Genomic DNA, 17,639 nt, shown 5'->3' with positions numbered 1-17,639 from the left:
CGACAGTGCGGCACTCCCTCAGTACTGCCTCTCCGACAGTGAGGCACTCCCTCAGTACTGCCCCTCCGACAGTGCAGCACTCCCTCAGTACTGTCCCTCCGACAGTGAGGCACTCCCTCAGTACTGCCCCTCCGACAGTGCGGCACTCCCTCAGTACTGCCCCTCCGACAGTGCGACACTCCTTCAGTACTGCCCCTCCGACAGTGCGGCACTCCCTCAGTACTGCCCCTCCGACACTCCCTCAGTACTGCCCCTCCGACAGTGCGGCACTCCCTCAGTACCGCCCCTCCGACAGTGCGGCACTCCCTCAGTACTGCCTCTCCGACAGTGAGGCACTCCCTCAGTACTGCCCCTCCGACAGTGCAGCACTCCCTCAGTACTGTCCCTCCGACAGTGAGGCACTCCCTCAGTACTGCCCCTCCGACAGTGCGGCACTCCCTCAGTACTGCCCCTCCGACAGTGCGACACTCCTTCAGTACTGCCCCTCCGACACTGCGGCACTCCCTCAGTACTGCCTCTCCGACACTCCCTCAGTACTGCCCCTCCGACAGTGCGGCACTCCCTCAGTACCGCCCCTCCGACAGTGCGGCACTCCCTCAGTACTGCCTCTCCGACACTCCCTCAGTACTGCCCCTCCGACAGTGCGGCACTCCCTCAGTACTGCCCCCTCCGACAGTGCGGCGCTCCCTCAGTACTGCCTCTCCGACACTCCCTCAGTACTGCCCCTCCGACAGTGCGGCGCTCCCTCAGTACTGCCTCTCCGACACTCCCTCAGTACTGCCCCTCCGACAGTGCGGCACTCCCTTAGTACTGCCCCTCCGACAGTGCGGCACTCCCTCAGTACTGCCCCTCCGACTGTGGGGCTCCCTCAGTACTGCCTCTCCGACACTCCCTCAGTACTGCCCCTCCGACAGTGCGGCGCTCCCTCAGTACTGCCCCTCCGACAGTGCGGCACTCCCTCAGTACTGCCCCCTCCGACAGTGCGGCACTCCCTCAGTACTGCCTCTCCGACACTCCCTCAGTACTGCCCCTCCGACAGTGCGGCGCTCCCTCAGTACCGCCCCTCCGACAGTGCGGCACTCCCTCAGTACTGCCCCTCCGACAGTGCGGCGCTCCCTCAGTACCGCCCCTCCGACAGTGCGGCACTCCCTCAGTACTGCCCCTCCGACAGTGCGGCGCTCCCTCAGTACCGCCCCTCCGACAGTGCGGCGCTCCCTCAGTACCGCCCCTCCGACAGTGCGGCACTCCCTCAGTACCGCCCCTCCGACAGTGCGGCACTCCCTCAGTACTGCCCCTCCGACAGTGCGGCGCTCCCTCAGTACCGCCCCTCCGACAGTGCGGCACTCCCTCAGTACTGCCCCTCCGACAGTGCGGCGCTCCCTCAGTACCGCCCCTCCGACAGTGCGGCGCTCCCTCAGTACCGCCCCTCCGACAGTGCGGCGCTCCCTCAGTACAGCCCCTCCGACAGTGCAGCACTCCCTCAGTACCGCCCCTCCGACAGTGCAGCGCTCCCTCAGTACTGCCCCTCCGACAGTGCGGCACTCCCTCAGTACTGCCCCTCCGACAGTGCGGCGCTCCCTCAGTACTGCCCCTCCGACAGAGCGGCGCTCCCTCAGTACTGCCCCTCCGACAGTGCGGATGATTTGATTGGTTGCCAGTTTGTGTGACGCCTTGAGGACAAGATGGCGTCGGACGGGGAGGAGGAGGATTTCTCTTATTTCGGTTCGGCGCTGGAACCGCTGGAGGAAGGTGAGGGCTCGGGGGCAGAGGCTCTACCCAAGCGCGGGGCGGCAGTCGGGCCTGAGGCCTAGTCTGGTATCCACAACAACAACAACAACAACAACAACGGCGGCCTGGCCTGGAGCGGAGCGGAGCGGCTTCCCGGCTCCGGGCCCGCGGGCCCCGGGTCCCAGTGCGGGAGTTGCCGGCCAGACCCTGGTGTCCGGGGGTCCGCCGGCCGGCTGTCCGCCTCCGGCCATCCTTGACCGCAGAGACTTATTGACAGGATCCCCCTGGGCCCCGCATCTTCATCCTCCGCCTGCGGGGCCCAGCGGGCTCAAGGGGGCAGCTCTCCCCGCTCCGGGGCACCAAGTCTTGGGTTCAGGCCCCACTCCAGGGACTCGAGCACAATCCAGCCTGACACTTCGCGCAGTACTGAGGAGCCCCGCACTGTCGGAGGGACAGTACTGAGGGAGCGCCGCACTGTCGGAGGGGCAGTACTGAGGGAGCGCCGCACTGTCGGAGGGGCAGTACTGAGGGAGTGCCGCACTGTCGGAGGGGCAGTACTGAGGGATGCCGCACTGTCGGAGGGACAGTACTGAGGGAGCGCTGCACTGTCGGAGCGGCAGTACTGAGGGAGCGCCGCACTGTCGGAGGGGCAGCACTGAGGGAGCGCCGCACTGTCGGAGGGGCAGTGCTGAGGGAGTGCCGCACTGTCGGAGGGGCAGTACTGAGGGAGCGCCGCACTGTCGGAGGGGCAGTACTGAGGGAGCGCCGCACTGTCGGAGGGGCAGTACTGAGGGAGTGCCGCACTGTCGGAGGGGCAGTACTGAGGGAGCGCCGCACTGTCGGAGGGGCAGTACTGAGGGAGCGCCGCACTGTCGGAGGGGCAGTACTGAGGGAGTGTCGGAGGGGCAGTACTGAGGGAGTGTCGGAGGGGCAGTACTGAGGGAGTGTCGGAGGGGCAGTACTGAGGGAGTGTCGGAGGGGCAGTACTGAGGGAGTGCTGCACTGTGGGAGGGTCAGTACTGAGGGAGTGTCGGAGGGGCAGTACTGAGGGAGTGCCGCACTGTCGGAGGGGCAGTACTGAGGGAGTGTCGGAGGGGCAGTACTGAGGGAGTGCTGCACTGTCGGAGAGGCAGTACTGAGGGAGCGCCGCACTGTCGGAGGGGCAGTATTGAGGGAGTGCCGCACTGTCGGAGGGACAGTACTGAGGGAGCGGCGCACTGTCGGAGGGACAGTACTGAGGGAGCGCTGCATTCGGAGGGGCAGTACTGAGGGAGTGCCGCACTGTCGGAGGGGCAGTACTGAGGGAGTGCTGCACTGTCAGGGATAGTACTGAGGGAGTGCTGCACTGTCGGAGGGGCAGTACTGAGGGAGCGCCGCACTGTCGGAGGGGCAGTACTGAGGGAGCGCTGCACTGTCGGAGGGACAGTACTGAGGGAGCGCTGCACTGTCGGAGGGGCAGTACTGAGGGAGCGCCGCACTGTCGGAGGGGCAGTACTGAGGGAGCGCCGCACTGTCGGAGGGGCAGTACTGAGGGAGTGCCGCACTGTCGGAGGGGCAGTACTGAGGGAGTGCCGCACTGTCGGAGGGACAGTACTGAGGGAGTGCCGCACTGTCGGAGGGACAGTACTGAGGGAGTGCCGCACTGTCGGAGGGACAGTACTGAGGGAGTGCCGCACTGTCGGAGGGGCAGTACTGAGGGAGCGCCGCACTGTCGGAGGGGCAGTACTGAGGGAGTGCCGCAGTGTCGGAGGGGCAGTACTGAGGGAGTGTCGGAGGGGCAGTACTGAGGGAGTGCTGCACTGTGGGAGGGTCAGTACTGAGGGAGTGTCGGAGGGGCAGTACTGAGGGTGTGCCGCACTGTCGGAGGGGCAGTACTGAGGGAGTGCCGGAGGGGCAGTACTGAGGGAGTGCCGCACTGTCGGAGGGGCAGTACTGAGGGAGTGCTGCACTGTCGGAGGGACAGTACTGAGGGAGTGCTGCAATGTCGGAGGGGCAGTACTGAGGGAGCGCCACACTGTCGGAGGGGCAGTACTGAGGGAGTGCTGCACTGTCGGAGAGGCAGTACTGAGGGAGCGCCGCACTGTCGGAGGGGCAGTATTGAGGGAGTGCCGCACTGTCGGAGGGGCAGTACTGAGAGAGCGCAGCACTGTCGGAGGGACAGTACTGAGGGAGTGCCGCACTGTCGGAGGGGCAGTACTGAGGGAGCGCCGCACTGTCGGAGGGGCAGTACTGAGGGAGTGCCGCACTGTCGGAGGGACAGTACTGAGGGAGAGCCGCACTGTCGGAGGGGCAGTACTGAGGGAGCGCTGCATTGTCAAGTGGCCGTCTTTCGGATGAGACGTTAAACCGAGGCCCCGTCTGCGCTCTTTGATGGCTGTAAAAGATCCCATGACACTTATTTTGAAGATGATCAGGGGAGTTATTCCCATTGTTCTGGTGAATATTTATCCCTCAATCAATGAAGCAAAATCTGATGATTACCACATTGTTTTTGTGGGAGCTTGCTGTGCACAAATTGGCTGCTTCATTTCCCACATTACAACAGTGACTACACTCCAAAAATACTTTATCGGCTGTAAAGCGCTTTGAGATGTCTGGTGGTCGTCAAAGGCGCTGTATAAATCTTTTCTTTCTTCCTCTCCTGCTCCCTCTTACTGCTGCTACTACATTTTTTTCTGAATTAATCAATATTGATAACTCTCGCAAATTAATTGCAAGACACGCAACTTTTAAGGAAAATTTAGCCTGACTCATGATCTTGCGAACCAACCCCGGAAGCTCATGATAAACTTTCTGCTGTATTTATCTTCGGCACGCTGCTGCTGGGACACGTGGGTTAGGTCAGAGGTTCTCAACCGGGTGTCCGTGAGAAGATTTCAGGGGGCCGTGACTTTGTTTGAGCCATCAGTCGTCTCCCCTGTACCCCTGTGCATTGAGACGGTTGAAATAGTATCTGATACAAAGTCTGTGCATGCGTAGGTTCTCACTGGGGGTCCTTGTGCATGAAGCACAAAAAGTTAGTATGCAGGTACAGCAAGTAATTAGGAAGGCAAATGGAATGTTGGTTTTATTGCAGGGGGGATGGAGTATAAACGTAATGTCCTGCTACAACTGAGACCACACCTGGAGTACAGCTTGCAGTTTTGGTCTCCTTATTTCAGGAGGAATATGCTTGCATTGGAGGCAGTTCAGAGAAGGTTCACGAGGTTGATTCCTGAGATGGAGGGGGTTGTCTTATGAGGAAAGATTGGGCCTGTACTCATTTGAGTTAGAAGAATGAGGGGTGATCTTATTGAAACATAAGATTCTGAGGGGGCTTGACAGATTAGATGCCGAGAGGATGTTTCCCCTCGTGGGGTAATCTCGGACTAGGGGGGCATTGTTTCAGAATAAGGGGTTGCCCATTTAAGACGGAGATGAGGAGGAATTTCTTCTCTGAGGGTCGTGAATCTTTGAAATTCTCTGCCCCAGAGAGCTGTGGAGGCTGAGTTATTGAATATATTTAAGGTGGAGATAGACAGATTCTTGAAGTACAGGGGAGTGAATGGTTATGGGAAGTGGGCAGGAAAGTGGAGTTGAGGCCAAAATCAGATCAGCCATGATCTTATTAAATGGCGGAGCAGGCTCGAGGGGCCGTATGGCCTACTGCTGCTCCTATTTCTTATGTTCTTATGTTGGACGCCATTTGCAAAGTGGTTGGGCGAGTAGCTCTGTGTATCACTAGCTTCCACGGATTTATCTCTGTAATATATTTTTTGGATTGCTTCTACGTTCATAGACCCAGCCCATTCTATGCTGCTTTTAGCTTAACTAAAATAGGAGGAATTAGAAAGTGTTGAGACCTGTGTTGAGGGCGGGAAAGTTAGTGAGGTAGTCGTGCGTTGTGTGGGCTGAGGTTGCAAGCCTTCCTTTCAACCCTTTTTTTTTCATCTCGCGCGGAACTGCCCTGCGTCGCTTGGAACTCAGTCACCGGTTGAAAAGTAAAAAGGAGAGGTGCGGGACAAGGATGCCGTTCTCCTTCGACAGAAATCATTCAAATAAGTTGTGTAAAAAGTGCCTGGACCTGGTTTTGGGTCCCGTGCAGGGCTGGACACACTGCCTGGGCTGTTCTGCTTGCCTGAGAGTGTTTCTGTGCACCTAAGTGTTTGAAACAGGAAATGCCAATGGCCCCAGAAGCGAGAGGATATCCAATAATGGGACTGGAGCTGAGAGGTACTGGCCAATATAGAGGACTAGAATACAAGGGTGTAGATGGGCTGCTACAGCTTTACAAAACTATGGTTAGACCACACCTGCAGTACTGTGAGCAGTTCAGGGCACCACACCTTGGGGAGGATACATTGGCCTTGGAGGGAGTGCAGCGTAGGTTTACCAGAATGTTACCCGGACTAAATTACGAGTAAAGATTACACAAACTAGGGTTGTATTCCCTGGAATTTAGACGGTTAAGGGGTGATTTGATTGAAGTTTTCAAGATATTAAGGGGAACAAATGAGGTAGATAGAGAGAAATTATCTCCGCTGGTTGGTGATTCTAGGACTAGGGGGCATAATCTAAAAAATAGAGCCAGACCTTTCAGGAGTGAAATTCGGAAACACTTCTACACACACAGGGTGGTAGGAGTTTGGAACTGTCTTCCACAAATGGCAATTGATGTTAGATCAATTAATTTTAAATCTGAGATGGATAGATCTTTGTTAACCAAAGGTATTAAGGGATATGGGCATAGGTGGGTATATGGAGTTAGGTCACAGATTGGCAACGATCTCATTGAATGGCAGAACAGGCCACAGGGGCTGAATGGCCACCTCCTGCTCCTATGGAACATGACTGGAACAGAAGTTTGGAAAATTATGTGCCAAAGGTGTCCAGAGCCGTTCCCTGTGACCTCTGGAGAAATGCAAAAAAGATTAGGTGAGCAAATCTGTTTCCAGGAAGGATAGTTTCCTTAACCAGTGACTGGAATTTATTGATTCGTTCAAACACTAATTGCAACTGGTAATAAAAGTCGAAGCCATGTTTAGTGAATGGAACTGGAACACTTGTAGCAAACCAAGTGCGGGTCCGGAAACAATGTGTGCATTATAACGCAGTGCAGATACACTGCAGTAAGGTACACACAGTGCAGATACACTGCTGTAAGGTACACACAGTGCGGATACACTGCTGTAATGTACACACAGTGCAGATACACTGCTGTAAGGTACACACAGTGCGGATACACTGCAGTAAGGTACACACAGTGCGGATACACTGCAGTAAGGTACACACAGTGCGGATACACTGCAGTAAGGTACACACGGTGCGGATACACTGCAGTAAGGTACACACGGTGCGGATACACTGCAGTAAGGTACACACGGTGCGGATACACTGCTGTAAGGTACACACGGTGCGGATACACTGCAGTAAGGTACACAGTGCGGATACACTGCAGTAAGGTACACACAGTGCGGATACACTGCAGTAAGGTACACACAGTGCGGATACACTGCAGTAAGGTACACACGGTGCGGATACACTGCAGTAAGGTACACACGGTGCGGATACACTGCAGTAAGGTACACACGGTGCGGATACACTGCAGTAAGGTACACACGGTGCGGATACACTGCTGTAAGGTACACACGGTGCGGATACACTGCAGTAAGGTACACACGGTGCGGATACACTGCAGTAAGGTACACACGGTGCGGATACACTGCTGTAAGGTACACAGTGCGGATACACTGCTGTAAGGTACACACAGTGCGGATACACTGCAGTAAGGTACACACAGTGCGGATACACTGCAGTAAGGTACACACAGTGCGGATACACTGCAGTAAGGTACACACAGTGCGGATACACTGCAGTAAGGTACACAGTGCGGATACACTGCAGTAAGGTACACACAGTGCGGATACACTGCAGTAAGGTACACACAGTGCGGATACACTGCAGTAAGGTACACACAGTGCGGATACACTGCAGTAAGGTACACACAGTGTGGATACACTGCAGTAAGGTACACACAGTGCGGATACACTGCAGTAAGGTACACACAGTGCAGATACACTGCTGCAAGACACAATAAAAACATCCACTGGGATGCATGGAGAAAGGTTACAGTTTATAAAGCTGAAGATCTGCTTTTTTAAACATCTCTCAAACTATTTATCATAGATATGAATTAACTTGACACATCATTGACAATGAAAGATTTTCCCTTGTTAAGCTGGTGGGGGTCTGGTCAGGCGGCTTGTTGACGTCACAGCAGCTCCGCGCTAGGGATTCACCACGATAGAGTGCTGCAAACTCCCGTGCATCGAAAAGGCAAACTTCTCGCCACAGAGATCTCCGCGGGTAGTTTTCTTCGGGGCCAAATCGGGCCATAGTTTTTGTAAAGAGCTGTGACCGGTTAGAGATTAAATAAAACCGTTAATGAAGTTTATAAACCAACTGTCAACCTGTTTGAAAAGAATAGCAACTCATGATTTCGACACCAGATCTGATGGTTTTTCTGCGTTTGCCCTTTGATGTATGAGGCCGTGCAGTTGGCCCAAGTGATTATTTTAGATGTGTGGCAGTTGATTGTATTGCTGCTTGTTTGGGTATGTTGTCCATCCTGTTGGTCACATTCCAAATCCTCTTCATCCAATGCTCACTGGTGTCCACAGGACCTGCTCCAAATTAGAGTCTGAACGTCACGGGTAGTGCGATTCCAAACCCTCCCAAACTAACCGTAGGCCGTACTGACCGGGTCACCGCTGCCAATGTGACCTTCGTGCTCGTGCCTTCAAAATTTGAGCCACCTGCTTCTACCATCGCTTGCACCAACACCGCCCGCGAGGAAAGCTGATGCTCAGAATCATCATCGTCTCCCTCCGTCCTCAAATCTTCCTCATCTGCCTCGAGCTCCCGACCGACCAGGAAGCTCAGCAGCCGCGGGCATTGCGCTCTCCAACTCGCAATCCTCCATCTCGCTGCTGACGCCGACCCCTCCCCTGCACTACCCTTCCCCCCCCCCCCCTCCCTTGCACTGCCCCCCCACCCCCGGTGACCCTCCCCTGCACTGCCCCCCCACCCCCGGCGACCCTCCCTTGCACTGCCCCCCCACCCCCGGCGACCCTCCCCTGCACTGGCCCCCACCCCCGGCGTCCCTCCCCTGCACTGCCCCCTACCCCCGGCGACCCTCCCTTGCACTGCCCCCCCACCCCCGGCGACCCTCCCTTGCACTGCCCCCCCACCCCCGGCGACCCTCCCTTGCACTGTCCCCCACCCCCGGCGATCCACCCCTGCACTGTCCCCCACCCCCCCCACCCTCGGCGACCCTCCCCTGCACTGGCCCCCACCCCCGGCGTCCCTCCCCTGCACTGGCCCCCACCCCCGGCGACCCTCCCCTTGCACTGCCCCCCACCCCCGGCGATCCACCCCTGCACTGTCCCCCACCCCGGCGACCCTCCCTTGCACTGACCCCCACCCCCGGCGACCCTCCCTTGCACTGCCCCCCACCCCCGGCGACCCTCCCCTGCACTGCCCCCCACCCCCCCCACCCTCGGCGACCCTCCCCTGCACTGCCCCCCCACCCCCGGCGACCCTCCCCTGCACTGCCCCCCACCCCCCCCACCCTCGGCGACCCTCCCCTGCACTGCCCCCCCACCCTCGGCGACCCTCCCCTGCACTGCCCCCCCACCCCCGGCGACCCTCCCCTGCACTGCCCCCCCACCCCCGGCGACCCTCCCCTGCACTGCCCCCTACCCCCGGCGACCCTCCCCTTGCACTGCCCCCCTGGCGACCCCCCCCCCCCCCCGGGCAAACCTCCTACCCCAGCGCCCCGGTGAACCCCCACCCTACCGCCCCGGCAATCCCAGGCGATCTTATCATTTATTGTGCCAAGACATCCCTCTCTTTTACCCCTCTCTCCCCATCATGTAACACCCGACCCCTCAACCCCAGCATGGACAGAGAGGACAAGGTTGGGTTTTTGCTGAGATGGTGATGGCAATTTTGAAAGCGAGGGGACAGGTCCGCAAGAGGGGAACACGTATAAAATCTTAGCCGTAGAGGAGGGAGAGTAGAGGAGGGAGGAGAGCAGAGGACATGAAGTTGGGTGGTCAGGAGTTTTGTGCTTCAAGGGAGCAGGAGGTGGTGCTCATGGATGAGATCAGTGTGGAGAGGGCATTGGGCGACGTTGGATTGGACAAATAACCCACCGTCCAGGGTTCGTCACGGAGATACACGAGAAACGGTGAGTGTGGGGTGGTCCCACAGGGCGGCTGTCCCTCAGTGAGGCTCCGCATCTTCTGGGGAGGGGCAGGGACCGTGGTCAAAGCCAGGGAAACGATGGATTGGAGACATGCTCAGTCGGTGAGGTTGGTTTAACGCTGAGTCTTTTGTTTCCAAGATGAAACAACAAAGAAACCAACTCCCCTGCAGGAGCAGACTGTCAAGGATGAGAAAGGACGGTACAGTCGCTTTCATGGGGCCTTCACCGGAGGCTTTTCTGCCGGATATTTCAACTCAGTGGGGTCAAAAGAAGGTAAGAGAAACTCAACACCTTGGAATGACGCTCCTTGGGTCTTGGGGTACAAACGTTTAACGGATCTTCTGCTCACTCATCTAACAGAACCCAGTAAAGGCGCGGGAATCCTCTCCAACCCCATTGTGTGCTACACACTAATATTCAAAAAGCCTCATTTTAAGGTACGGGTCTCGCTTTATCTAATTCCTAATTCTCCAGTGGACGTCCCGGCGAAGAACTCCTGATGAGAGGGACCCCGGCGAAGCCCCCCCCTCCCACCGGTCACAGGTGCGGAAATACTGGACATTATCCCTCCGGATCTAGGCGGCTGCAGTGAGTGTTGGCCGTACCGGGATTGCTCTGATTGGACAGTGAGATCGTTCTGAGCCTCACAAATTCTGCTTGCAAATATATAAAGCTTTGAGTGTAATCCGGTGTGTGACGCGCCCTGGCCTGGGTGTTTTTCTGTGTGTAATGAGAGACGGAGCGAAGGTTTGACGATGTTACTTACTGTGTCTATAGGATGGACGCCTTCAACATTTGTGTCTTCGCGGCAGCAAAAGGCAGATAAGCAGCTCTTCAGGCCCGAACACTTCATGGACGAAGAGGTACTTTAGGAGGCTTTTATTGTGTTGACCTGTGCAGGTGGGAGGATGGTGCTGTCCCGGGAGACTCGGAGCAGAAATGTGTGACGATGAAGTGACGCAATGTGTGTCCAGAGTGGTCCATGTGTTTATGTCAGGAAAGAGATGGTTCATGTTATGTTCTGGGGAGAGCAGGGCAGATTTCAGGATCCAGAGTGCAGCACTGTGGAGGGAGTGCCTGATCTCGTGATGCTGCTCTCCGAGCGTAAGAAATAGGATCAGGAGTAGGCCACTCGACCGCCCCCCCACCCCCCCCCCCCCCCCCCCCCCCCGAGCCTGCTCAGCCATTCCATAAGATCATGGCTAATCATTGAACTCAACTCCACTTTCCCGCGCGATCTCCACATCCCTTGAGTCCAAAAATCTATCGATTTCAGCCTTGAATATATTCAGAGATTGAGCATTCACAACCCTCTGGGGCAGAGAATTCCAAAGATTCACCACCCTCTGAGTGAAGAAATTCCTCCTCATCTCAGTCCTAAATGGCCGACCCCTTATTCTGAGACTGTGACCCCTGGTTCCAGACTCCCCATCTAGAGGAAACATCCTCTCAGCATCTACCCTGTCAATCCTGCTCAGAATGTTATATCTTTCAATGAGAGCACCTCTCATTCTTCCAGATAGTTTAGGCCCCAATCTACTCAATCTCTCCTCATAGGACAACCCTCTCGTCCCAGGAATCAATCTAATGAACCTTTGTTGCACTGCCTCCAAGGCAAACCGGACGGTCTGCACCTGGGCAGGACCGGAACCAATGTCCTAGGGGGGGGGAGTGTTTTCTAGTGCTGTTGGGGAGGATTTAAACTAATATGGCAGGGGGATGGGAACCAATGCAGGGAGACAGAGGGAAACAAAAAGGAGGCAAAAGCAAAAGACAGGAAGGAGATGAGGAAAAGTGGAGGGCAGAGAAACCCAAGGCAAAGAACAAAAAGGGCCACTGTACAGCAAAATTCTAAAAGGACAAAGTGTGTTAAAAAAACAAGCCTGAAGGCTTTGTGTCTTAATGCAAGGAGTATCCGCAATAAGGTGGATGAATTAACTGTGCAAATCGAGTTAACAAATATGATGTGATTGGGATTACGGAGACGTGGCTCCAGGATGATCAGAGCTGGGAACTCAACATCCAGGGGTATTCAACATTCAGGAAAGATAGAATAAAAGGAAAAGGAGGTGGGGTAGCATTGCTGGTTAAGGAGGAAATTAAGGCAATAGTTCGGAAGGACATTAGCTTGGATGATGTGGAATCTATATGGGTAGAGCTGCAGAATACCAAAGGGCAAAAAACGTTATTGGGAGTTGTGTACAGACCTCCAAACAGTAGTAGTGATGTTGGGGAGGGCATCAAACATGAAATTAGGGGTGCATGCAATAAAGGTGCAGCAGTTATAATGGGTGACTTTAATATGCACATAGATTGGGTTAACCAAACTGGAAGCAATACGGTGGAGGAGGATTTCCTGGAGTGCATAAGGGATGGTTTTTTAGACCAATATGTCGAGGAACCAATTCAGAGACCATGGTCCAGAACTTAAAGAAGGGTAATTTTGAAGGTATGAGGCGTGAATTGGCTAGGATAGATTGGCGAATGATACTGAAGGGGTTGACTGTGGATGGGCAATGGCAGACATTTAGAGACCGCATGGATGAACTACAACAATTGTACATTCCTGTCTGGCGTAAAAATAAAAAAGGGAAGGTGGCTCAACCGTGGCTATCAAGGGAAATCAGGGATAGTATTAAAGCGAAGGAAGTGGCATACAAATTGGCCAGAAATAGCAGCGAACCCGGGGACTGGGAGAAATTTAGAACTCAGCAGAGGAGGACAAAGGGTTTGATTAGGGCAGGGAAAATGGAGTACGAGAAGAAGCTTGCAGGGAACATTAAGACGGATTGCAAAAGTTTCTATAGATATGTAAAGAGAAAAAGGTTAGTAAAGACAAACGTAGGTCCCCTGCAGTCAGAATCAGGGGAAGTCATAACGGGGAACAAAGAAATGGCGGACCAATTGAACAAGTACTTTGGTTCGGTATTCACTGAGGAGGACACAAACAACCTTCCAGATATAAAAGGGATCGGAGGGTCTAGTAAGGAGGAGGAACTGAGGGAAATCCTCATTAGTCGGGAAATTGTGTTGGGGAAATTGATGGGATTGAAGGCCGATAAATCCCCAGGGCCTGATGGACTGCATCCCAGAGTACTTAAGGAGGTGGCCTTGGAAATAGTGGATGCATTGACAGTCATTTTCCAACATTCCATTGACTCTGGATCAGTTTCTATGGAATGGAGGGTAGCCAATGTAACCCCACTTTTTAAAAAAGGAGGGAGAGAGAAAACAGGGAATTATAGACCGGTCAGCCTGACATCGGTAGTGGGTAAAATGATGGAATCAATTATTAAGGATGTCATAGCAGTGCATTTGGAAAGAGGTGACATGATAGGTCCAAGTCAGCATGGATTTGTGAAAGGGAAATCATGCTTGACAAATCTTCTGGAATTTTTTGAGGATGTTTCCAGTAGAGTGGACAAGGGAGAACCAGTTGATGTGGTATATTTGGACTTTCAGAAGGCTTTCGACAAGGTCCTACACAAGAGATTAATGTGCAAAGTTAAAGCACAAGGGATTGGGGGTAGTGTGCTGACATGGATTGAGAACTGGTTGTCAGACAGGAAGCAAAGAGTAGGAGTAAATGGGGACTTTTCAGAATGGCAGGCAGTGACTAGTGGGGTACCGCAAGGTTCTGTGCTGGGGCCCCAGCTGTTTACACTGTATATTAATGATTTAGACGAGGGGATTAAATGTAGTATCTCCAAATTTGCGGATGACACTAAGTTGGGTGGCAGTGTGAGCTGCGAGGAGGATGCTATGAGGCTGCAGAGCGACTTGGATAGGTTAGGTGAGTGGGCAAATGCATGGCAGATGAAGTATAATGTGGATAAATGTGAGGTTATCCACTTTGGTGGTAAAAACAGAGAGACAGACTATTATCTGAATGGTGACAGATTAAGAAAAGGGGAGGTGCAACGAGACCTGGGTGTCATGGTACATCAGTCATTGAAGGTTGGCATGCAGGTGCAGCAGGAGGTTAAGAAAGCAAATGGCATGTTGGCCTTCATAGCGAGGGGATTTGAGTACAGGGGCAGGGAGGTGTTGCTACAGTTGTACAGGGCCTTGGTGAGGCCACACCTGGAGTATTGTGTACAGTTTTGGTCTCCTTGCTATTCTTGCTATTGAGGGAGTGCAGCGAAGGTTCACCAGACTGATTCCTGGGATGGCGGGACTGACCTATTAAGAAAGACTGGATCATAGAAACATAGAAACATAGAAAATAGGTGCAGGAGTAGGCCATTCGGCTCTTCTAGCCTGCACCGCCATTCAATGAGTTCATGGCTGAACATTCAACTTCAGTACCCCATTCCTGCTTTCTCGCCATACCCCTTGATCCCCCTAGTAGTAAGGACCTCATCTAACTCCTTTTTGAATATATTTAGTGAATTGGCCTCAACAACTTTCTGTGGTAGAGAATTCCACAGGTTCACCACTCTCTGGGTGAAGAAGTTCCTCCGCATCTCGGTCCTAAATGGCTTACCCCTTATCCTTAGACTGTGACCTCTGGTTCTGGACTTCCCCAACATTGGGAACATTCTTCCTGCATCTAACCTGTCTAACCCCGTCAGAATTTTAAATGTTTCTATGAGGTCCCCTCTCATTCTTCTGAACTCCAGTGAATACAAGCCCAGTTGATCCAGTCTTTCTTGATAGGTCAGTCCCGCCATCCCGGGAATCAGTCTGGTGAACCTTCGCTGCACTCCCTCAATAGCAAGAATGTCCTTCCTCAGGTTAGGAGACCAAAACTGTACACAATACTCCAGGTGTGGCCTCACCAAGGCCCTGTACAACTGTAGCAACACCTCCCTGCCCCTGTACTCAAATCCCCTCGCTATGAAGGCCAACATGCCATTTGCTTTCTTAACTGCCTGCTGCACCTGCATGCCAACCTTCAATGACTGATGTACCATGACACCCAGGTCTCTTTGCACCTCCCCTTTTCCTAATCTGTCACCATTCAGATAATAGTCTGTCTCTCTGTTTTTACCACCAAAGTGGATAACCTCACATTTATCCACATTATACTTCATCTGCCATGCATTTGCCCACTCACCTAACCTATCCAAGTCGCTCTGCAGCCTCATAGCATCCTCCTTGCAGCTCACACTGCCACCCAACTTAGTGTCATCCGCAAATTTGGAGATACTACATTTAATCCCCTCATCATTAATGTACAGTGTAAACAGCTGGGGCCCCAGCACAGAACCTTGCGGTACCCCACTAGTCACTGCCTGCCATTCTGAAAAGTACCCATTTACTCCTACTCTTTGCTTCCTGTCTGACAACCAGTTCTCAATCCATGGCAGTACACTACCCCCAATCCCATGTGCTCTAACTTTGCACATCAATCAACTGGGCTTGTATTCACTGGAGTTCAGAAGAATGAGAGGGGACCTCATAGAAACGTTTAAAATTCTGACGGGGTTAGACAGGTTAGATGCAGGAAGAATGTTCCCAATGTTGGGGAAGTCCAGAACCAGGGGACACAGTCTAAGGATAAGGGGTAAGCCATTTAGGACCGAGATGAGGAGGAATTTCTTCACCCAGAGAGTGGTGAACCTGTGGAATTCTCTACCACAGAAAGTTGTTGAGGCCAATTCACTAAATATATTCAAAAAGAAGTTAGATGAAGTCCTTACTACTAGGGGAATCAAGGGGTATGGTGAGAAAGCAGGAATGGGGTACTGAAGTTGCATGTTCAGCCATGAACTCATTGAATGGCGGTGCAGGCTAGAAGGGCCGAATGGCCGACTCCTGCACCTATTTTCTATGTTTCTATGTTTCTAAGTATATCCCTCCTTACATAAGGAGACCAAAACTGTGCACAGTCTCACCAGAGCCCTGTACAATTGTAGCAAGGCTTCCTTACTCTTGTACTCCAAACCTCCAGCAATAAAGGCCAACATGCCATTTACCTTTCTATTGCTTGCTGTACCTGCATGCTAACTCTCTGGGCTTCTAATACTAAGCATCTAAATAGGAGCAGGAGTAGGCCATTCGACCCCTCGAGCTTGCTCCGCCATTTAATGCGATCATGGCTGATCTTCTACCTCAACTCCACTTTCCTGCACTGTCCCCATATCCCTTGCTTCCCTTAATATCCAAAAATCTATCGATCTCTGTCGGATATACTCGATGACTGAGCCTCCACAGCCCTCTGGGGCAGAGAATTCCAAAAGATTCACCACCCTCTGAGTGAAGAAATTTCTTCTCCTCTCAGTCCTAAATGGCTGACCCCTTATTCTGAGACTGTGACCCCTGGTTCTAGACTCCCCAGCCCGGGGGAAACATCCTCCCTGCATCTACCCTGTCAAACCCTGTAAGCATTTTGCATGTTTCAATGAGATCACACCTCATTCTTCTAAACTCCAGAGAATATTGGCCTAGTCTACTCAATCTCCCCTCATAGGACAATCCCCTCTCCCCCCCGCCCCCCCCACCCCCATCCCAGGAATCAGTCTGGTGAACCTTCATTGCACTCCCTTTATGGCAAGTATATCCTTCCTTGGGTAAATCTCTGAACACCAATATTTAATTGTTTCTCACCATGTGAAAAAATTCTGTTTTTCTATTTTTCCTACCAAAGGGAATAACCTCACATTTCCTGAAATTATACTCCATCTGCCACCTTATTGCCCACTCAATTAACCTGTCTATCTTCTTCTTGGGCAGTGCCTTGGAGTCGAGGATGACTTCCTAATCTGTTTATATCTATATCCCTTTGCAGGCTCTTTGTGTCCTCCTCCATACCTTACTTTTCCACTTAGTTTACAAAACCCTCCATGACCTCGCCCCTCCCAATTTCCTTCGGCCTCACCACCTCCCGAGATGTCTGCGTTCCTCGAATTCTGCCCTCTTGAGCATCCATGATTATAATCGCTCAACCATCGATGGCCGTGCCTTTTAGTTGCCTAGGCCCCAAGCTCCGAAATTCCCTGCTTACACCCCTTCGTCTCTCTACCTCTCTTTCCTCCTTCAAGATGCTCCTTAAAACCTACCTCTTTGACCAAGCTTTTGGTCATCTGCGCTGATTTCTCCTTCTGTGACTCGGTGTCAAATTTTTGTCTTCATACACTCCTGTGAAGTACCTTGGGACGTTTTACTATGTTAAAGCTGCTGTATAAATACAAGTTATTGTTAGCTTTGTCACGCTGCTATGAGGAGGCACTGAGGAAGGCTGGCTGCTGCCCTACATTGAGGGAGAGAGTGAGGCAGGAAGTGAGGGAGACTGGGAGTCTGAACCTTGGGGCCCCTCATACTTTGCTTCAGTCAACGCCGCTACATTTCACATGGAGCGAAGGTTTGACGATCCTTCGAGCATAACATAGAAACATAGGGCCCAAGTTTCCACATGATTTGCGCCTGATATTTAGGAGCAACTGGTGGAGAACGGACTATTTTAGAAATCGCAATTCTCCACATTTTTTTTTTCTGCAGTTCTAGTCAGGTAGAACAGTTCTAGTTTAGAACAGAATTTTTTCTTCAAAAGGGGGCGTGTCCGGCCACTGATGCCTGATTTGAAAGTTTCCACAGTGAAAATGTACTCCAAACTAAAGTAGAATGGAGCCAGTGAAGATTTTTGTAGAACTGAAAAAACCTGTTCTACACATTAAAAAAATCAGGCGCAGGTTACAAATTAGGCGTCCAGAACGAGGTG

At 53.0% G+C, this 17,639-nt stretch overlaps 1 protein-coding gene across 1 annotated transcript in view; it reads left to right on the top strand.

Annotated features, from left to right (window-relative positions):
• Positions 1-1,615: 1,615 nt before the first annotated feature.
• gpatch1 (G patch domain containing 1) overlaps positions 1,616-17,639 on the top strand; it is a 57,718-nt gene continuing 41,694 nt past the window's right edge. Inside the window, exons 1-3 of the mRNA XM_070896878.1 lie at positions 1,616-1,749; positions 10,115-10,249; positions 10,754-10,847. Of these exons, the coding sequence (XP_070752979.1) occupies positions 1,683-1,749; positions 10,115-10,249; positions 10,754-10,847 (296 nt within the window). The 5' untranslated portion in view covers positions 1,616-1,682. The remainder of the gene's footprint in view (positions 1,750-10,114; positions 10,250-10,753; positions 10,848-17,639) is intronic.

This window comes from Pristiophorus japonicus, chromosome 13 (genome assembly GCF_044704955.1).
Source record: "Pristiophorus japonicus isolate sPriJap1 chromosome 13, sPriJap1.hap1, whole genome shotgun sequence".
NCBI classification, from domain to species: domain Eukaryota; kingdom Metazoa; phylum Chordata; class Chondrichthyes; family Pristiophoridae; genus Pristiophorus; species Pristiophorus japonicus.
The sequence above is the reverse complement of the archived record's forward strand: the minus strand, read 5'-3'. Positions and strand labels throughout refer to the sequence as shown.